Source organism: Anas platyrhynchos, chromosome 10, assembly GCF_047663525.1.
Source record: "Anas platyrhynchos isolate ZD024472 breed Pekin duck chromosome 10, IASCAAS_PekinDuck_T2T, whole genome shotgun sequence".
Classification (NCBI taxonomy): Eukaryota; Metazoa; Chordata; class Aves; order Anseriformes; family Anatidae; genus Anas; species Anas platyrhynchos.
The window spans coordinates 18,944,329-18,966,189 of NC_092596.1; the positions used below are offsets into that span (position 1 = coordinate 18,944,329).

At 37.7% G+C, this 21,861-nt stretch overlaps 1 protein-coding gene and 1 long non-coding RNA gene across 14 annotated transcripts in view; one reads left to right on the top strand and one right to left on the bottom strand.

Annotated features, from left to right (window-relative positions):
* DIAPH2 (diaphanous related formin 2) overlaps positions 1–2,631 on the bottom strand; it is a 250,622-nt gene extending 247,991 nt beyond the window's left edge. For 6 of the 13 annotated variants that reach the window (XR_011811856.1, XR_011811855.1, XR_011811854.1 and 3 more), the window contains exon 1: positions 2,301–2,626. Coding sequence is in view for 6 of the 13 variants with exons in the window: in XM_072043112.1 (XP_071899213.1) it covers positions 2,301–2,423 (123 nt within the window). In the remaining 7 variants the exon portion in view is untranslated. Of the gene's footprint in view, positions 1–2,300 lie in introns of all 13 variants that reach the window. The other 7 variants (XM_072043114.1, XM_072043109.1, XM_072043107.1 and 4 more) reach the window with 5 other exon arrangements.
* A 3,932-nt stretch (positions 2,632–6,563) lies between these two features.
* LOC106016322 (uncharacterized) overlaps positions 6,564–21,861 on the top strand; it is a 29,124-nt gene continuing 13,826 nt past the window's right edge. Inside the window, exons 1-2 of the long non-coding RNA XR_001188942.5 lie at positions 6,564–6,843; positions 7,518–7,551. This is a non-coding gene — a long non-coding RNA (uncharacterized lncRNA). The remainder of the gene's footprint in view (positions 6,844–7,517; positions 7,552–21,861) is intronic.

Below are 21,861 nucleotides of genomic sequence, written 5' to 3' on the forward strand. Positions count from 1 at the left end.
AAAATTCTGTGACTCTGTGCCCAAAGCCAATCCAGCCTGGCCTTGGGCACTGCCACAGATGGAGCTTAGCTGGGCAGCCTGGGACAGGGCCTCACCACCCTCATTGTGAAGTATTTCTTCCTTGTATTTCATCTAACTCTCCCCTCTTTTATTTTCAAGCCATTGCCCTTTGTCCTAACACTATACCCCTGACAAAGAGCCCCTTCCCAGCTTCCCTGTAGACCCCTTCAGATACTGGAAGGATGCTATAAGGTCTCCACAAAGCCTTCTTTTCTCCAGGATGAACAACCCCAGCTCTCAGCCCATCTTCATAAGAGAGGTGCTCCAGCCCCTTGATCATCTTTGTGGCCCTCCTCTGGACTCCTTCTAATACTTCCATGTCCATCTTTAGCTAGGAGCCCCAGCGCTGAATGCAGTGCTCCAGGTGGGGTCTCATGAGAGCAGAGCGGAGGGGGACAATCCTCTCCCCTGCCCTGCCAGACATGCTGCTTTGGATGCAGCCCAGGGGATGGTTGGCTTTCTGGGCTGCAAGCGTAGATTGTTGGCTCATGTCAAGCTTCTCATCAACCAACACCCCCAGGTCCTTCTCATCAGGTCTCTCAACCCACTCTTTGCCCAGCCTGGATTAGTGCTTGGGATTGCCCCAACCCAGGTCCAGGACATTGTGAAATTCAGCATGGCCAAATGCAGAGTTTGCACAAGCCCACCTGTCACACCTGACATGGTCCCTGCAAATGGCAGTCCTTTCCTCCAGCGTATCAAAAATTTTATTTGCCCTGATTTGTAATTCAAACCATCTTTTTCATTACTAGCGCCAATTACATCTCCGAAGTCTAGTCTTACTGGCATTTTTCTTGATTGACTGGGAGTAAATGAGGCTTTGCACCCTTTAAAAGACAAAAATGAAGAAAGCTACATCATTATACTGAACCACATCAAGCACTGCTGCCTCCCTTTTACCTTCAGACGGACATGGATATGAAGCAGAGAACCTGCATCTCCTCCTAGAATCCCTTCCCCCCACTCCCCCCCCAAAAAAAAAAACTTTGTCTTTCCCAGCTCCACCTCTTCTGGAGCCACAGACAAACTATTTTTTTTTTTTTAATCATTTCCCCTAAAGCGTATATATACAAGCAGCTTTTCTAGCTAGTTTAGGTACAAAGTTTGTTTTTATTCGTACTGTATAAGGAAGTAAGAGCTTGTTCCTAGTAACACCATTAAACAAAATAAAACAGCATATTTGGTTATGTTCCCTTAAGACAGTCACCTTTAATACACAGTTCAAGTTATTTAATGTTTTTTTTCTGACATCCTTTTAAATAATCACCACTTTCAGTATATTTTAATGCATTACACATTATGCATTTAGTATCTTCCCTCCACACATTCCCATCGAGTTTTCAACAAGAAAAAAGAAGAGGAGTTTCCAGGCTAATCAGTCCAAGGTTCTTCCATACTATACTTGAGAAGAAAACTGCAAGGTGGGAGCACACAGGTATTAACTAAGTTTTACTATTACCTGTGAAAAGCCATGCAAGATTATACAATGAAGTCTGTAACTAGGACTTTATTCACTATGAAGAGTCCAGTAAGCATTAAGCATCCACTACACCGCTTTTCTGGAAATCCAATCAGAAGGCTAAAGTGAAATATGTTACTTCGATATAAACCCAAATAAACGGGAGTACAGAAATTAACGATACAAAGTAAACACTAATGCAGTAACCATTTCTGCTGCTCCCACATTTATAACTTGCGATATACTGCAGGGCTGTTGGCTGTGAAATGCACCTGTGTTTCGGGTTATCAGGTAGAATCCATAGCCCTAAAGAGGATTTGTGCACTCAAAAGCTGGCCTCTACCGATTACAAAAAAAAAAAAAAAAAGGAAATGGAGAATTTCCAAAAATTTTCTTGCCCGCGCACCACCGCCCCCAAAAAGCGCTACAAAACCGCATTAATTCCGTAGTTCCCTCGGGAAGCACGCGGCTGCCATCAGCACCGCCGACGCGCTGGGTGCTCCCCCAGCCTCTCCCCGCCCGGGCGGCCCCAGCTGCGCCCGGCCCCGGCCCCACCAGGCCCGCAGCGCGCCCCCTTCCAGCTGTCACCAGTCCCTACGGCAGCGCCCCAGACCTCGCGGGCTGTTTTATTGTTATTATTGTTGTTATTGTTATCTCTAAGCCTGCCGTTCCCACGGCCCCGGCCGCCCGCCGGGCCCCACGTCCTCCCACCGGGAAGCCGCAGGGCGGCGGCCGGCCGCCTCCCCCGCCCGCCTTCCTCGTTCCCCCCGCCGCCCCTCACCAGCTTGGGCTTGTTCCGGCTCTCCTCCTCCGCGGCGCGCCCGCCCCGCTTCGGGTTCATCCTGCCGGAGCCCAAGGGCTCCTCGCCACCGCCGCCAGCGCCCGGGGCCCCTTGGCCCTCCATCCTCCCGCCGACTCGGCGCTAACCACCCTTCTTCCGTAGCCGGGGCCGCGTCCTCAAGGCCCCATGGGGCCGCCGCTCGCGCGGTCGGGCGTTTCCTCGTCCCCTCCCCGGCGCAGCCGGAGCAGTTCCTGGAGCCGCTGCCCCGCCGCCGCCTCCGGCCGCCGAACGCCTCCCTCGGCGCAGGCGCGCGCGCAGCGGGCCGCCCTTGTTGCGCATGAGTCGGGGCGCAGCGCATGCTCTGGCAGCGCGGGCGGGAGGGCGCTGGGGTGGGGTGGCGGCGCCCGGCCAGGAAATGGCGGAGCGAGGGGGTGCGGGACGGCGCTGGGAAGGTGAAACCAAGCTGATTGGTGCCGTGCTGGGGTTGTGCGGAGCGCTCCTAGCTCAGCCCTGCCTCAGACGGGTTGTTGGGAGAAGGAGAGGCCGAGTCCACTGCCTGGCACGTCCGGGGAGAGCTGGGGTGGCCGGAGCCCGCTGTGGTAGCAGGGACTCCTGAGAACGTGGGGCGGCTGGCGATGACTGGGGCAGGAGAGATTCGCCCGTAAACCCCGGCCTCGGCGGCCTCTGCTTCACGCAGCAGCGCTGGGCCCCATGCACAAGCGCTGACACTTCCCACGCAGGGTTTTTCACGAGGTGATTGTGGCTTCAGCATGTTTCCCTGTGTCTTATTTTAGAAACACACTGTGCACAGCAGTTAACTGTGCTGCTGTGACAAATTCAGTTATCAGAAATGAGAGACTTTCTTTTCTCTTAAACTTTGAGAACCCCAGCCTCCCCCTTTTGAGGCTTGTACACATGTTCATGTTTGACAACATCAAAAGAAACTACTTGAAGTCTTTCCTTACAGTAGAGATTCCCTTTGGGTGGGCCGCATGGTTGTCCCTGTATTATCAGAAGTATTATTAAAACAACAAAAAAAATTACGTTGGCATAACAATGTATGTTTGTTAAAGTATACCAGGAAAACAAACAAAATGTGGTGGTGTGATGGGACAAGGACAATCCACAAACCTTTGGAGTCCATATCTAGATAAAAACCTGTTACTTCACTGACCTCTAACAAAAGAGTGCCAATTCATGTAATTAAAGCATGCCTGATTCATGAGATTCATGTAGCAGTCCTGCATTTCTTTAGACTCCCCAAGAATAGCTTCAGTACCAGATGAAATAATAATAAAAAAATACAACAGTGGAAGCCTGTAGACAAAATCTGACAATGCCATCTTTCAAATAAAATCCCTGGTCTAAAACTTGTAGGACTCTTAAAATCTGAGTAAAATCTTTGCGGAAGTTTAAAGGCCTTAGACTTAGCCAGCTCAGTGAAGGTACTCAAATCCAAACTTCCCTTGGGCATGTGACTTCTTAGTACACATTCTCTTCTGATCTTATTTTTCTTATTTTCATAGCACGTATTTGGACACAGCTTATGCTACCTTAACTACACGGAATTTCCAAACTAATCAAGTAATCATGAATTTAAGCACTTGTTTCTCATGACAAACAGTAAGTTATTTCAAGCATCATCAGTGTAACATCATTCTACAGCAACAGTTTAACAACAATTTTGCCAGTTTGGGTTAAAAAAAAAAATCGTATCTGTTTTCCTCAGTGAGCTCTAATGCCCATTTGGCTTTGTTTTTGTGCTATCTTAATTGTCTGTATTAAGCAGCAACCATAAGTAGAGGAGAAAGGTAGTCTTTGTAGAGTCAGAGCAAACAATTTCTAATTGCCTGATGTTTCTGCACACAAATTTAGGGGTTTGAATTAAAACTTCGCAGCACTATTTGTTCAGCATAACTAAAATATTCAAGAACATTGTTTTACACAAATAGTCTGAGTTTTCCACAAAGCTAACTGCTTTAGTCAAGTCTTCTCCAGTGAAACTTACATCAGACTAAGCTCTAAGATAAAAAAGCAGCAGGCAAAACATTACAAAAAATACTTCACAGGATTAGCAAAAACAAGTATACATGGCAGAGCTCAAAAGATCAACCAATTGTACATTTAAGCTTGGAGTTAATTTAATTTTAGGTGGAGTAAAACAGATTACATACGTGATCTTTTTAAACAAAAGAAGAGAAAATGCACTGAATTCAGGTTTAGGGACTATGCATATTAAATTGAAAATAAACCCCAAAATATTTACTAGTTCAAGGGCTGTTAGGCAGTAGTAGCTGTACCGTGACTAAGTGGAGAAAAGATGTGCAGCCATCAGGCTGCTACTCCACAAGTAGTCATACTTCCTCTTCCTACTGCCATTTGCTGCTCTCCTGGAATAAATGTCTGGTTAGTTAGCATGACTATTTTTTTTCTCTTTCATCTCCAACTTACAAATATTTAGCAAATCTCCCCATAGCGTGCTCAGCTCAGGTCATTGAGTTGTACTTACACTGCTACAGGATTTTCTTTTGAATAGATTTTTATAAATCAAGCACTGCTGGGATGACTTCAGTCTCCTCAGCACAAGTTAAAGCCAACCATATTCTTTTTGACAATATTTTTAGTTATACTCCAGAATTTCAGTATTCCTATTATTTTTTCTTGTTTCAAGGACCAAGAAACAAATATTCAGTATATATAAATTAACAACTTACAAGCATGTAAACTCTGCAAGCAATTTTAAGCAAAAGGAGTGAGGTGATAAAATGCAATGATCCCAGTTAGGAAAATATAAATGGGAAAGCCCCTCTGCAAGAAAATATATAGAACAAACAAAACAACAATATGTAATAACAGCAAACAGAAAACCACAACTGTGCTTAAGGCAACCAGACGAACCTCAGATCATTTTGGCAGTTGGTTTGCAATACAGTGTTTTGGCCCATCTCCGAGAGCAACACAGTATGGCCTGAGGGTGGAAACTAGTAGTTGTACAAATTGTTATTAACTTCACTTCATCTCTGAAGAAAAATTAGTTATACATTTATTAAAAATCGTTTTGCAATATTAAAAATATGTAGCTACAGAAGGTCACTGCTATGTGGGTGGTAACATTTCTTTGTGGTTTCTCATGTAATCTCAGCCACTTAACAACAGCTACATGACAGAAAATGACATCTATATAAAACAGACAAACAAAAAAAAAAGATTGTCTTACAGCAAAATGATCGACTGATAAACATGAGATATTTTGAGCCTCCAACATGCTATTTTATATATGAATTTAAACAAAGCTTTTTGAAGATGACTGTTGGATCCAGCAATGTAAGAACTTAACATTCTTAACACTCTCCCTTTAGACATATGAAAAAATACAGCTGTACAAGTTTACAGAAGCCACATACTGCAAAAATATCTGAAAAAATAAAGGGTTCTGAGTTTATGAGTTATAAATTCAAAGACAGGATTTCCATTTACCAGCGATGACACAGGCTTCTGCTTAAAATAGCCATTCTAAAATAGCTGCAGTCAACTGATCACCAAACAAGCTATTTAAGTTTTAGTCCTTGAAAAAATGTTCTATTCTACAGTGTTGTAGTCTTGAAGAAATAAGTTAACAAGCTTGAAACCTATGTTGTAACTGTAGAGGGTGGCAGAAGTTGGAATGGAGAAAGGGAAAAAAAAAAAAGGAATTGTTCTGCATATAACCACAAGAGAACACAAACTGTATTTAACTTAACCACAAACAGGAAACATGCTTCTAAGTCACCCACTAGTATGTATTTAAGCTTTTCATCCAAAATCCATATATCATTAGCACAAACACTGTACATCGCAAGATATACCACAATCTTTCAACTACTCATATACAACTGTAGACTTTTTTTCAATGTATTGTTTCCTCTCCTGATCTCCATCATCACAGCAGTCAGTTTTCACTTTCCTGTCCCTGTTAAACGGATTGCAAAGTGATCTGTGTTAAAATTTAGCTTATTTAAAAATGACTTTAACCTCACTCAACAATCCTTGATTTTGCCTATCATAAGGTCTCAGAAATACCTAGCTTTTCTTTTGTATCATTGCAGGTAAAAGTGCATGTAAATTCCCAATATTATTCAGCTGTTCCTTCCAGGAATTCAAGACCCTTTCTAATCTGGCTCAGTTGCGTAATCTAGGCTCTGCCTGCTGACAAAATTGCTAAATTGTGAGGAACAGTGGAACAGCTGTGTGAGACTATAAAAGAGAGCCAGAGAAGAGGGGAAAAAAAAAAAAAAAAAAAAAAGAACAGAATTGCAGCTTGAGATTGGGTTGATTCTAGTTTTAGGATTAAAAAAAAAAAAACAAAAATGCTAACATGGAAGTACTTAAAATCCCCACTGAAAACACTAGGGACTTAATGGAATGTAGTTACATAGTGGTAGTAAGGTTGTGTTGTTGCAAACAATGAAAGTAGTACTTCATCTCCCTTACTTCTGCTTTTTTATTCTCCAAGGATTTTTTCTGAGTGTTTTACAAGCATAGTGGCTGTACTAATCTTCTCATGGTAACTTGTTAACTTCAAGCTATTTTATTACGTGTGTTAACCTCGACATTATTTTATTACATTTTGAAGTTGCATTTGTATTCTGTTCAATCCATCTCTTGGTTTGTGGTGGGAAACGTGACAAAGTGACTGAGGCAGTGACGTACAATGTACTTTAATAGAGCTATCAGCTTGTATTATTTAAGTACAGAAAGCAATGTGTACTGGATGTGTTTCCATAGAAAGTGTCAGGATGTGATGTTTTTCATTTCATGACAGCAAAAAAGCTTTTCTGGATTTCATTGCTTTTAGAGAAACCAGTTGATACATTGATAAATGTTTTTGTTTATTTCTGGTCCTTTTTGAGTCTTAGTGATACTTGAAACTGATATTTGTAGGCCATTCTGTGAGTTTACACCTTCTAAGTGGCGTTGCTGTTCTGATTAGCTGTATATTCCTATTTAACAAACCTAATGTAGATGTAAAAAGCTTAATTTTCTTAAAAGCTTGTAAGTAATTGATAAAGCAATTTTGTTAGTATGATTCAAATCTTCATTTTAATCCTTTGTGTTTTAACAGTCTAATCTTAGTATAAGTTTATTAGTCATGGTTAGCCAATTAAATTAATTCCTGAAATTACTTCTTGAAAACAAATCAGCACTTTAACAAAACTAATTGTTTTTCTTCATTTCTAGTAAATGAATGCACGTCACAAGACAGTATCTACAGGTAAGAATCTGTACTTTTAACTTATTGAGTAGTAGTTGCTACTAGTAGCAGTATACTGAGATGAACTGCAGTGTTAGTTTGTAAGTGTAGGAAAAATAGTAAAAGAGTTCATGTAGTGAACTCAGATTCTGTCCTGAAACAATCTAACTGCTACATCCTTCTAATCGAAGGAAGGTGCCATTATCTGAACCTACAATAAAACGGTCTTTCTTTCAGAGGAATGATGGCAAAAGTATTGATAGTTTTCCAGTCTCTCTTAACAGTGTAATTTAATGATGATGTTTTCTTGTTGGGCATTGACTGACATTCAGGCAGGCTTGAGTGGGTGTGACAGTGCATACCCTGAAAGGGGATTCCCATTGTTTATACGTTAGGAATAGCAGTCTTTAACTTCTGCATAGACAGGTATTGCAAATTCCTTGTTTCTCTGGATTGTATAAAGCATCATGTTTCCTGCTTGTTTTTCTAGCAATATGCAAGTATATTTATTTGTATCTAGTACCTGGTTAAACGAGCACTGACTGTGAGCTTGTTCCAACAGGCTAAGGCAGGTTAAGAATTCTGATGTATCAAAGTTACCCAACATCACCTTTGTCTTACTGAAAAAGCCGTGAGTCAGTATATTACAAATAGCAATGACATCATGTTGCTTAAACTCTGAACTGATTAGTCGGAGTTCATGTGATCCTCAGTATTAAGGCACACCTAAACAAGCTAACATAGTGGAGCATGCTGTAGGAACTTTGAAAACACTGCCTTTGCAGTACATCTTACAGCGCTTGCTTTTTCCTGTTATCCTTTTAGGAAAGGTCTTTGTGGTTGCCTTTATGACAGAAAAACAATTCTGTAAAAACTAGGCTTCAGAACATAGTACTTGTGTTTTTCTGTGTATTTCTTGTGTGATGAGTCACTAAATCAGTTAATGTAGTCATATAGTCACTTGTTTATGGTTGAACAGGCTCAAGTTAAAAATACTTTAATTATATGAATGCTTAGATAAGGGGAATGACAACTGGGAACAACTCCCAGGTTTCTTTAAAAACTGAGACATTATTTTAAGTTTTATAATACATCTTTTTTGAGATGCGGGTGCTATGTCAGTTATGTCATGCTCCCTGAAATCATCAACAGTAACTTCCATAGTCTTCAATAGTATTCTATTTGTTGTCATAGGAGAGCTAATCAACTAAACATTCTTCAGCTGCTAAATACAGCCAACAAGCTGCTTATGAGTCAAGACTCTGGAAGATAATTCTGTTGCATATAAGTACAAACTTCATTGGCTAGCTGTCATGTTCCCTGTGTGAACAAATACCTACAACTTTGGCCTTTCGTTTTGGCATTCTAGGTTAACATTCTGGTGAGCCATGTTTTCAGTAGTTTGTAGTAAGCTTATACTTGTTAAGGACTGCAATTGTCATACAATCATTCTAGAGTATAATGCACAGTCAGCTTGGAAACTTACACTGCTATATCCGTGGCTACTTACTAATTAGCCTTTCAAACGTTCATGAATCTAATTTCCATACAGAGCAGCAGTTCAGGGTAAGTTACTAGATAAACACAGTGATTACCTGAAACCAGAGCTACATAATTTTATAGCAGTTTTGAAAATCTTTGCAGTTTGTTGCACTTCTATTAGGGGGGAACGCTGCATTGTACAATCATACTTTTACTTTAAGGGACGTGAGATATGAGTGCTACTTAGCCTCTTTATAGAGACTCTGAAATTAATTTCTGCCAATTACAGTAGTTATGGAAAAATGAACTTTTTTCTTTTGTCATTTATTTCTGTATCTCCTGCTATAGAATCTGTTAATCTTTAAAAATAATAAAATAAAATAAAATAGAAAAGGTGCTCATTGTCAACTGCTTGGTAGAATTCCTTAAATTTAATACTGACTTTGAAAGATAAGTGATCACTCAAGTATGTCCAATGCTCACACTTACTTCTGTGTAAATTTTATGTATAAAATAAGTTATCATAATAAGAAGCTTGCTATCATATTAGATTAGTGGATCAAGAGTACTCTACAGCTAAGCAGCTGCACACTTAATTGAGATAAAGGAAACCATCATTCTTTATTTGGAGCTTTGGAGCATGTTATAACGCTGTTTTTCCTGTATAGTAATGCATAGTCAGTAGCCATGAACAAACTAACAGCCTGATGGATATCAAGTGAGGAAAAAAATTAGTTATATTGGCAACCTGTTTGAGAGCTGTTTTTGTCTTAGAGTTTACATTTGTCTGAGATGTACTGACCTGCTTCTTTCAAGAGCTATTAAAATTTCTCCAGTGTGAAGTGAAACTTACCTCACTTCAGAAATACATCTGTGCTGACTCATCAGTGGGGCAGAACTGTTCCATCCTTTAGATCTGTTTGTTATAACATATGCTGAGTTCATAGCAGCTGCATAGCTTTCCAAACTGTGATGGAAGATGAGAGAAGGAACAGTAGGAGAATGGGAGAACCTAATCTCTGAAGGTTTAGGGATCTTCTGAATGCGGGCTTCCCATAGCTCCCTTGCTTAGAAAAAGTTGATGTTCTTTGGCAATCCCTGGCTGCAGTTCTGTTTTCTAGCTCTCAGCTTCTCCTGGTTTTGGCTGCTCCTGGCATTGCCCATTTAGTCAAGGAATTCACTGTATTGTGCCTTTAATGAAGCCAGTTTTCTTGTGAAATGACAGCACCATTATGCGGTTTTCATGCAACTGGCACACCAAATGCATTCAACTAGTGTCACAGTAAAAGAACATCATTGTAAGGGGAGACCAGGGAGGTAGTACCTTTTTTTTTTTTTGGGGGGGGGGGGAGGGGAATCAAAACTTAAATGTCAAATGTCACAAGCACATGCTGGACCTACGTGAATAATAAAGGACAAGTATTTATAAAAAGAAAGTATATGGACTTTACATACTTTTTCCTGGGGTTTTGTGTGTGCTTTTTTGTGTATTTTTACTTCTAGCTAAATACGTCAGAATGTAAAAAGAAGTGCTTTCTTAGTAGATAAACTTAACATTATGAAAAATGTAACAAGTTTACCACACAGCCTGCAGAAAACAGGAAACAGCTTTTTGTCATACTTCCTTTTTTGAAGGAATGCTTCATCATGACACCACTGAATATTAAACATTAATTTGTCAGCTGTGGCCAATGACCAGTTTTGCACACTGAAGTAAATGGGTACAGGCAAAGTGGTTTCAGCTGCTAGAATGGCAAATGTTTTTTTCCGCAATCAGAAAAATTAAGTTATTTGGTTCATCTTTGTGCATCTACAGGAACTAAAAGGAAACTTTCAGTAGTGCCAGTGATCTTTGTACAAATATAAGAATTGCTGTTTACTGGATCTTCAGGTAATGACACCTTATAAGAAAAGGTTAAGTGCTCTGTTTACTTCAGGATCACTGACTGTTGTGTTTTTAATAACACAGCTAAAACAGCAAAATAAATGTCACTGAGCATCAGCTTTATTTTAAAACATTAAAGTGACTGCTTTGTAGAAATGCTCTACTTAAAACACTGTATTTCAGTTGTCTGACAAGTATAAGTTCACGGAATGCTTCTGTTAGAAGAAACACAGGTTTCTGCAGTCAGTTAACCAACTTTGTGCCATGCCTACATTTCAGTTTGAAATGTGTTAGATACTGAATACCAGTGGTTGAGAGCCTCTGACTCTGTGATGTACGCGTTCACTTACCCACTACGCATGGTAAGACACTGTGATTTAAAAGGCAATTTCAGATTTCTATCTGATCTGATTTGTGCATCTTTGAAGTAAAGGGTATTGTTTTAACTTGTATTTGGCAGCAGCGGTATAGCAATTGTTAAAAATAACAGGTTTGCTTTGCGAGTCTTGCATGTAACTACAAATGAGTAGAGTGAAAAGGAGGTACTGTCAGTACCCTTCAAACACTGAGTGATGACTAGTATGTCAATTAAAACATGAGTGAATGCAGCTAATCGTGTCCTGTTTTATATTTCTGAGGCTGAAACACAGACAAGTCTGACTCATCATAAACACTCCAGAAAAGCTATTAAAGGAAGCTGCATTAGACCTGTTTGTGTGTGGAATTCCTAAAGAACTTGTTTGGTGGGAGTGAGGGAGAATGCACAGCTTCCAAAAGAGATTTTGAAGGCATAAGCATAATGGTATTTATTTAAAAAAAAAAAAAAAAAAAAAAGACTCTAAAAACACAACATTCAACAAATGGAAAACATTTATTAGAAAACAAGATGTACATGTATTTTATTTCTACCTTTCTGAATGCTCTGCTTAATTTAATTCATTTTCACATTAAGACTGAACAAATACTTTTCTCTGCTTTGAAAACAAGTGTGCATACATGCTTCATTCTGCATTGGCTCTTCACAGATAAGGCTTTTACTTCCCAGACTTCATTAAGCAGTCAGTTGAGCAAGCTAAATGTGTTCCAAGTAGTAATGGATACTTACTCCATGTAAGTACAACAAGATTATGAGATACTGAAATGCTGAGTACTTAACTGGCACGGTATCATTTATATTACAAATAAATCTATCAGGTAAATAATTCACATGTTTAAAATAGCAACATATCTCCTAGCTCTTAATAGTGTAGTTCTGGGTCACTAGATGTGTTTTTTTTTGTTGTTGTTATTTTCTACTTCAAGCCTTGTATCTTCAGTTCTATCTCTGAGATGATCTTAGCCTTTTCAGAAAATAAATGCCTCCTGTAAGTTGATTTTTTTTTTTAAGCCACAATAGAAAAGAAAAGCTTTCATCAGAATATTTGTGAAATACAAGTACATTATTTTAAGCTAGTTTACACACATTAAGTGTTTGTTTTGTAACATTCTAGGTTGTTATGCTTAGATAATTTTGCTAAACTTGCCTTGTTTTCTTCAAGTTCAGACTGCAGTTGTTCAAATATAAGCAAGCTTAGATTTAAATAAGTCTTGCTTTGAGAACTTTAATGTCACTAAAATTACAACAAAACAAAGGAAATAAAAGGAAAAATAACTTTATGAGTAGCAGAATTCATGAAGTCTGGCTTTGTTAAATTTGCAATTCACATTGTAATATCCAACGTATAAACTTTGCAACTTTGTCAGGTTTTAAAGGCTTTTGAAACTTTTGAAAGGTATAAACTTTGAGGCATAAAGGACAAATCTATTCTATTGCTTTTTCCTTGCAAGTACAATTTACCATGGCTTTTTTCACTATCTTGCTGACTATTTTCAAAGACACTGTAAAAGTTGTCTTCTAAGATTTTCTTTAAATTGGAATGAGAATTTAAAATAAAAGGAAGAAGAACACAATTTCTTTCTTTGTAACACTAGTAGTTCAAAAACTTAGGTAAGGAAGTTCTTCCTGATAGTAATCCGAAGAGTTCTGGTCTGGCAGAATCAGCAAAATGTTTGTACCATAAATTGGATAGGGTTTCTACTGTCTTATGTTATTTGCTTATAATGGTGTTTTCTAAATAATTGAGGATAACTTGTGTTTTTTAAGAAAACAAAAAAAAACACTTAATAAGCAGTGATAACACTAATACATATCACAACGAATAATATTGAAGATGATCTGACCTTCATTAGTGTTCATGTTACTATCTGAAGCACATTCTCACTTATTTTTCTCATAGTGATCCAAGAACTTTCTCTGGATTCTCTCATTAATATTGTTGAATGTACTGAGTCAACAATAAGAATGCATTTATTTATTTTGCCCTCACTTTTAATTAGGTTGGATATACAATCCCAATATGACTTGGGTACTTCATCATAATGAAAGATATGTAATAATGTCCTGAAATACAGAGCCAGAAATACACATGAGAAATGAATCAACTCACCTGTGTTTTGTAATTCATGGACAGTGAGGGCGATTCATAGTATGTGAAGACAGAATGGATCACCTTGGAGTTTACCCTGAGTACATCAATGAGGCCTTGAGATACTGTCCCAGTCAGTGCATTAGCTTGTTTTTAAAAGAGGATAAGAGAAATCAACTGCATGGGGTCAGTGTGGGAGGGGGAGAATAGAACAGAGGGGGTAGGTGACACATTCCATTTAAAAAATAATTGTTCTATAATCAAATAATGAAAATAAAGAATATATTTCCAAGTCAATCTTTTTGCTGGTGAGGTTATTTTTTTTTTTAATTTAAAGCTTAATTTTTGATTGACTTTATACTTGAAAAGCCAAATTCAAACCCTTGGAGGAAGACCTTGTATACCAGTAAACAAATTTTGTTTTCTAAAAGCAGCGCATGCATACATGCATGTTCATGTGAATCACCTTTCATTTTCCCTTCCATTTCCCTTTAAGTTTTTTTTGATCTAATAAGTGTACTTCTGTGTATATCTTGGACTTGTATGTTGTTGTGGCTATTACAGTAAGAAAAATTAATACCTGAAAATGAAAATTGCTGCACTAGATGAATCCCTGCACCATATTGACTAGATAATTTTTCTTTAAAATAATTAGTTTTCATAGTGATAAATATATTGGCTATTACGACTGAAATAATAAAGGTATTTCTTCTGCAATCACTGAATATAAATCTTCTCTGGACTGTGTCTAGTTCTTGCTAACTGTTAAGGCTCAGTTAGGACATTGTAATACTTTTGAAAGAAAACAAGCTTTATTATTTCACAACTTCACTTTTAATCTCTGGTATTTTTCTTGATTTCCAATTTTGAATTGGTATCAATAAGCTCAAGTGTTTTTGATATCTAAGTCTGAGTGAAGCATGTTGAATTGCTTTCCCTGAGTGTTCTTTGAATACTCTCTCTATAGTTGCATCTTCCAAGATTAGGTCTCTCATATTATTTAACTTTCATAGTCATTTTGAAACAATGAAGTTGTGCCTATTTGCTGCTTCTGGTGCCCAGAACGTGAGGCTCTAGAATACAACAAAGGATGTGCAAATACTATAACCGTCTTACTTTGTGTAAGTAGTCACATGATTAAAAAAAAAAAACAAACACACATTTGCTTATTCAAAAACAAGTTACACAGATGAGAACGTCTGCATACTGAAGCATGGTTGACAAGGGCAAGGGTTCATTTGTGGTATCTTTTCTACTGCACCCCAAAATAACATTGTCTATCTATTGCCTATTTGAGTAAGGTAGGTGCGGATGGATTTCACTACTGGAAAGTAACATTTTTTTGACAGTAAATTCTGTGGGGGAAAAAAATGTTGTAGAATAGTTACTGCATATAGATGCTTCACTGACAGTTTTAGGTACTGAATAACCACACTGATCAAGTTATTGCAGGGTGCCTCACACTTTGTAGAGTAGTTGTAAGTATCTGTGTTGTTGGCAGTAGTTTTAGAGATGTTTAAAGAGACAATGAAAAAGATTATCTTTGCAAATGTCTACCTCAATACACTAACAGAAACTGGATAACGTGATCTCTTTAAATTATTTTTTTTGTACTTGCAGGCTAGCTCATTTTATTTGAACAAATTTCTTCCCCAGCTGATCAAATGTTTCCAAATGCTAGCTTGTATTTGCATGTGTGTTGCTAAGATAAAAATAATGACATGGGAATAGGTGAAAATGAAAAAAAAAAAAAAGATAATAAAAAAATTTGATTGCACTCATTGGATCACTAACTTGAATTAGATATAGTGGATGATTTATACTTACATATCATACATTTATACTTTTCAATGGAAAAAATATTCCCAGCTGCTGTAGTTTTCCAAAACAGATCTCTCAGCCATATGGAAATGCAAATTGCAAATTCAGTGCACAACAGAGTAATCCCTTTAAACAGAGCAACCAATTGCATTAAGCAACCACAATTAATATGCTTAAAACTCATACAAAGGAGCTTTATATTTAGCTTCAAAGAGCACGTAAAAATAATTTTGCAGTTATGAACTGTGGATTACTTAGCAGTATTTTACTATACACAGGATTTTCTTGTGGTTTACCTAGGATGATGATGATGTTAACTATAGCTACTTCAGGTGGAAGGACTCAGAAGCAATGATGGACATCTTAATCATTATTTTACATGTGAAATGTGAAATGACTTCTGATATTTAAGTATTGCCTTATACTAAGAAAGGAATCTTTCCACCCAACTGCAGCTAGTCCCACAGCTGTGGCAGGTTAATTTAATTCTAGTTATTTCTTCAGAAGTGGAAGAGGCCAACAGTGCAAAGAGTTTCATTCTGTGCTAATATCAGAAGACTTTCAAATAGTAATATATTTTATTAGCTAATTAATAAATAGCTAACTTAAAACAAACAAGCAATATGGCCTTTCTAATACATTAACTTGCTCTGCAGTCTGAAAAGTTAGGTGATTTTTCCTTGGCCATAATTTACTTGTGGAGGTTGGCCCCAAAGTTAGGGCATACAGACCTAGCATTTTCAGTTTCTCCAGTTGAAAACTGATTCAAATTTGAGAGTGCCAACTATTTCTACTCAGCGTTGTTTCATGCCAGATTTTTCAGTTTTATTTAATGTTGTTAGATGTTGCTCTATACATACATAACACATTGAAATGCAAACAGGGTACCATTGCTGTACTAGTTATTCTGTGAAATAGTTTTCACTGAATTTTCCTTTTCATGAATGTGCTAGAAAGCACCAAGTGCTTCCAGGTTCTGGCAATATTTCAAAATAATGAAATAAATACATTTCTAATAAGAATATTCTGAGGAAAATTCAGATGTTCCCTAACAAGTGGCAGTAATATTGTAGCGAACTTTAGTGTTGTGAATAATTTCAGAGAGACATGTTCTTTATTAAATAATGAATTGCCATAAACACGATTAAAGATGATACATGTGAATTCATTTTCAGTTTGTTTGTTTAATCATGTCAGAATCCTGCTAGTTATGGAAGATCACTTCGATACTCAGTTATTTATGTTAGAAACTCCAAAATCTGCTATCCAGACTTAAAAGTGCCTCTTCAGTTGGTCTTTATGAATTTACCATTATAGTCCACTGCTTTTATGCTAATGGCATTTTTGCCTATTTTGTGTAGTGAAACTTTATTTTAAGCCCTACTAGAAATTGCTGTGCTTAAGAAATAGTGTGTTCCAGGAAGTAATGGGAACATAATGTAATTAAATGAAGAAATATCTTTATCTTCCTGAAGGTAAGAGTAGAACTGAGTCACAAATGGAGCCAGTCAATGGTACAGAATAGCATTGCCTTTAGGTATTTATAAAGTCAACAAGGTAATCAAAGATGAAGCAGAAACTGGAAAAAAAAAATCTAGAAATGGTTTCTGACACTTGGAGATTGCGAAGTCATTACGGTTAGAATGTGTCACAAACCTGCTGTAAGACACAAAGTACAATTTTGACAAGGTTATATACCTTTGGAGGGAGGTACAAGTTGGTAACACAAACATCTGTATTGGAGAGGCAGGAGTGTGTTTATGTTTTGCCCACACACATTTATCTTCTACTGAAAGAATGTTCATTTCTGTTGAATAAATTCTGTTTTTGACCTTTATCAGCATGAAATGGAAGCCGAGTTTCTATGCAGTGTGAAATATACAGTAAGAAGACTGTCTTCTGTGCTAAACTCAGGTGTTGGTGCAAGCTGTGTAAAGTCAGTGCAATATATTCTCTTACAGCTTTTCTAATTGAGAATAGACATTTTCATAGTCATCACCTAAATCTCCTTATATGCAATGCTTTCTTTGTATCTTAAGTCCCTTACAAACTCAGACAATACATAGTGCTATTGATGTGTTTGAATATGTAGATACTTAATCATCTTTATTCCAGTTGCATGGTTCCATAGTTTGTTTTAATTATTGATGTTTTCTCTGTTATGTAGCGGCTAGGGGCAAAATTAAAAACTTGTGGCATGCTTAGATAGTCTCTCCACAAATTAGTATAAGTGCATGTGGTGGTTTTACCATGCTGGGCAGCTAAACACCGCAACTGCTCTCTCACTCCCCCTTCTTAGATGAGGAGGGGAAGAAGTAAAGCAAAGAACAACTCATGGGTTGAAATAAGGATAATTTAATTAAAGGGAAATAGTAATAATAATAATAATTAAAGAAATATTATTATGAACTAAACAATGTAACTTAAGGAGAAAAAAAAGAGGGGAAAAGGAAGGGGGAAAGGAGAAAAAAAAAGAGGAAAACAAACAAATGAAGGCTATGTGGAAGTGCAGAGGAAAGAAATTACTCTCTACTTCCCACAAATGAATGATGATTGGCCACGTCCTTGAAGCAGGGCCTCAACGCACGTAGCCAGTGCTCGAGAGAAGGACCGCCATTTCCACGAGAGCCCACCCCTCCCCTCTTCTTCCTGTTTCCACCTTTTATTGCTGAGTGTGACATCACATGGTATGGAATATCCTTTTGGTTGGTTTAGGTCAGCTGCCCTGGTGATGTTTCTCTTCTCACTTTTTGCCCACCCCCTAGGAGGGTTCGAGAGAGGCCCAATGCTGTGCCAGCACTGCTCAGCAGCAGGCACAACGCTGGTGTGATAACACTGCTGTTCCAGCTACAAGTGCAGAGCACAGCACTGTATGGGATGCTGCAGGGAAAGTTAACATTCCAGCCAGACCTAGTACAGTGCATGAAAGTTAATCTTAGAAAGCAGACATGTCTAAAGAGTACAAAATCATATAAATACCCTAATATAAATTATTAGGGTGACAGAGAATACTAGATAGGTTTAATAAAGAGAGGTATATAGCATCGTGGTCGTGATACTTCCCTTACTTGGATCAAAACAGACTCACTCACTGAAGTAGTGTAAAAGCTGTTCTTACAGAACAGCTGAGCTCTCTGCAGCACAGAACTGCATAAAGAATTAGATCATAAGTGGGGAAGTTACAGATTATCATAATTTATCATAGTTTTCATGCCTCTCTCTCAAGTTTTCCAGTTTTTAATGTCCAGACCTTGGAACTTTCCAAACATCATGGGAACATAGATTTAAATACCAAATAGGATGTTTGTTTTTGTGTTTACTTTTACATGTATAAATCCAGGACATATTTATGCAAGTCTTGGTGTGCTATTATGGACCATCAAACTGCCATGCTATTTCCTGAGTCTGTAGAGAAGATATTGGTGTTAACAGTGATTTACAGATAACATTGTGATTTATGTCCCCAGGAGCTTTGTTAGAGAGGAAGTGATTGTGAAACAGGAAACTGGGCATTGTATAAAAACATCCATAACTAAGTCACTGGAGAAAAAAGCTACAAAGAGTAATTTATGAAATGTATTGCTCTTTTTTTGTATAAAAATGTATTTCTCATTGTGTGCAGCCAGATGTTCTAATTGTTGATAGTAATACGAGCGACTAATTTGATTTAAAACTGACTTTTTAATTGAACCTTAGCACTCAAGTGGAAGAAAAAGAAATCAGTAACAGAAGTAGCAACACTTTGGTGTGATCAGGGTTTGGTTATCTTTTCTGGATTGAAAAAACTTTTAAGCCAAGGAGAGAAAGAAATGAATGTGAACAAAAGGAATGTTCAAACTTATGTAAGCATATAATTGTCTTGTATTCAAGAGTTCATACATGCTTAGCATTAGTAATCGGGAGCAAGTATCACGATGTTTTGCTCTATAGTGAAATCTTAGTAAAAAGCCATGTGCAAAAGCTGTTTTATGTTGTCTAGAACTAACCTAACATTATATAATCAGAATGAAAAGATTGCTTGTACATCTTATTTTTTCCCACCTTTTTTAATGGTTTAGCATATATCCATAATCCATTTCTTTTTGACCAAATTCTTCTAACTCTTCTTTATTCTTCCTAATGGCATACAAACTGAATGGAATCCTTAAATAGTTCTGAGGATGACAGTCATAGCAATGACATAGCAATGGGAAGGAATTGCAAACTCTTCAAACATTGCTTGAAGGTTTGGGGTGGGCGTAGGGTTGATAGCTTAGTTACTAAACTGGTGAATAGATGAAGTGTGGTCACTGGGGAGTAGAAGATACTCAGATAAGTATATCCACTTTGATTTGGGAATATAGTTTTTCTTCCTTGGGCGACTAGGCAGAACAAACAGCCTATTAAAACTCTTGGGAAAACTGCTGTTAAGAAAACAACAAGCAGTTTGCAAGGGAAGCTAGCCTTATTTAAAATCTAAGAAGGGAGAATAAAATGAGTGTAAACTCAAAATGAAAATCTGAAGTTGATCTTATACACTCAGCTGAAGCTAGCAAACTAATTGCTAAGCAGCTGAGGACAGATGCATTTTCATACAAATGTTAGTTCGTAGTCTATGTCAGGTTGAAGACTGCCAGCCAAATTCCATATATTCGAAGGGATAAATTTCCTTTTTTTTTGTTTATTCTCCTCTTCTCCCTTGAGAATGGAAGAAAAACTATTCTTTTCAAAGACAGAATGTTATGAAGACAATATTATAATGAGAAAAAATGTTTAGCCCTTATCTAAACTTATTAAGCCTGTCTGAAATTAAATCTGCTTGTTTTACAGACTGAAAAGGTGAAGGCATAACTACACAATTGTTGTCGTAGAGCAAGCTCTACAGCAATTGCCATTTAATAAATATATCAATATTTATGGAGGGAAGAGTTAGAGTAATGAGGAAAGGCTCACCTGTCTGATCTGAAATTGGTTAGAAATAAGGTTAGAGAAAACTATAGATAATTTTGTCTCTCCTTGCTTTTTTGAGCCCTGGAACAGAATACATACATTGTTTTTCTATTGTGAGTGGTAGACTGTTTAAACATTTTCTCTTTTATTTGAAGGAAAAAGCAGATTAAATTAGCAGGATAATCAGTTGTAGAGAAGAAAAGTTATTGTTTAAGTTGGTAAAGCTCTTTCCAGTGTTCCCAAACAAGAAACTGTAGTGTTCTGACATTGGTTGGAGGAATGAATGCGAAACAAAACACTTGAGCTGCACTGGATTAGAAGGAGGTTTTAATGCTGAAGTCTGTTTTGTTAGGTTGTTGGTGCTCCCCATTCCCCTGCCCCCAGGTACCTATCTAGGCATTGAATATTAGTCTTTCTGGGATTTCTGAGAAAATGAAAGCTGTAGGAATAATTCAGATTTGCTCTTCAAAAGATAGGGCACTATCTGCAACTTGACTTCTGTTCTTGAATTATGTTGCTTTTTACAAGTATGACAGCTTTATGGCATAGTAGTGTTCAATATGGGAATGATTTTAGGTCAAGCCAAGTCACCAATTTGCTGCAAAATGGACTTCTTCTCTAACAGTGATAAGAGCCTTGACGTAGTGACATTGGTTCAGCTGTTCAAGCTGCTTCTCTCCCAGCCCTCCCCCCACCCCTTGTACTTCTATTGCTTTGTAGGAACTCTCATGGTTTTCCTATTGTTGAGTGAATGCACCTTCTTAAGGCTGCTAACAGACACTTCTGTTTGCTTTTGTATTGGCCTGTGATAAGAGCTTTGGGATGAGTGAATGAAATGCGCATCCCTTGTGTAACTTTTCTATATCTATTTAAGCTTATTATTTTTTATGTACCTAAAGAGAAACAACATCTCTTTGTGGCCTTTTAAATTTTGGATGAAGGATAGTAAAACAAATGGGAAGTCTCATCAAGGCAATTGGTTTAGTTTAACTTCTATTTATCAGAGTTAAAGGACAAGAAGGCAAATATGTTGAACTATTTTAAGTATAGAAAATGAAAGGATCAGGGAAGAATTAAGCTTTATAACTTTGGGAAAAAAATATCCCCTTCTCTCTTAATCCGAATTAAAATATTAATGCCAAAACTAAAAGTCCCTTGCAGAATCATCATTTATGTGCATCGTTCCTTCCTCCTGCAGCAGTACTTCAGCAGGCTCCAACAATAAACATCACTTGATGAGAGCACTACAGAATTCTTCAGTGGTTTCAGCATCTATACTGTCCTGTATAATAGGTCATAGCTTTGAAAAGCATATTTGGGAAAGTACTTATTGGAGCTGAATCATAAAGCGTTCTTACATGTGGTAGTGAATTCTGCTAACGCTTTAATGTTAAATTTGGGGATGTGCTGCTGCCCTCTACTGTCTGATCCACGAGGAGTAGGTTTTATCTAGTGAAGCATGCAACAAAAATATTCTGAAAAGAACAACCTAGGCTTAGGAGCAAAGAAAGAGGATTCATATTAGTCTCCTACACGAGAAGGATTAAATCTTTTACCTGCATCATAAAATCACTTTCTTCTGTAAAGTGACTAAAATTACGGCAGTTTTGGAAAAGTGAAAGGACACTAAACCCATTAATATTTTAAGCCATTTCATGTCTACTAGTAACATTGATGCTAAGTATTAGCAGTAAATCACAGAAAGCATGCAATAAAGTATTTGAATTTTTCAGGGAACACTTTCATCCA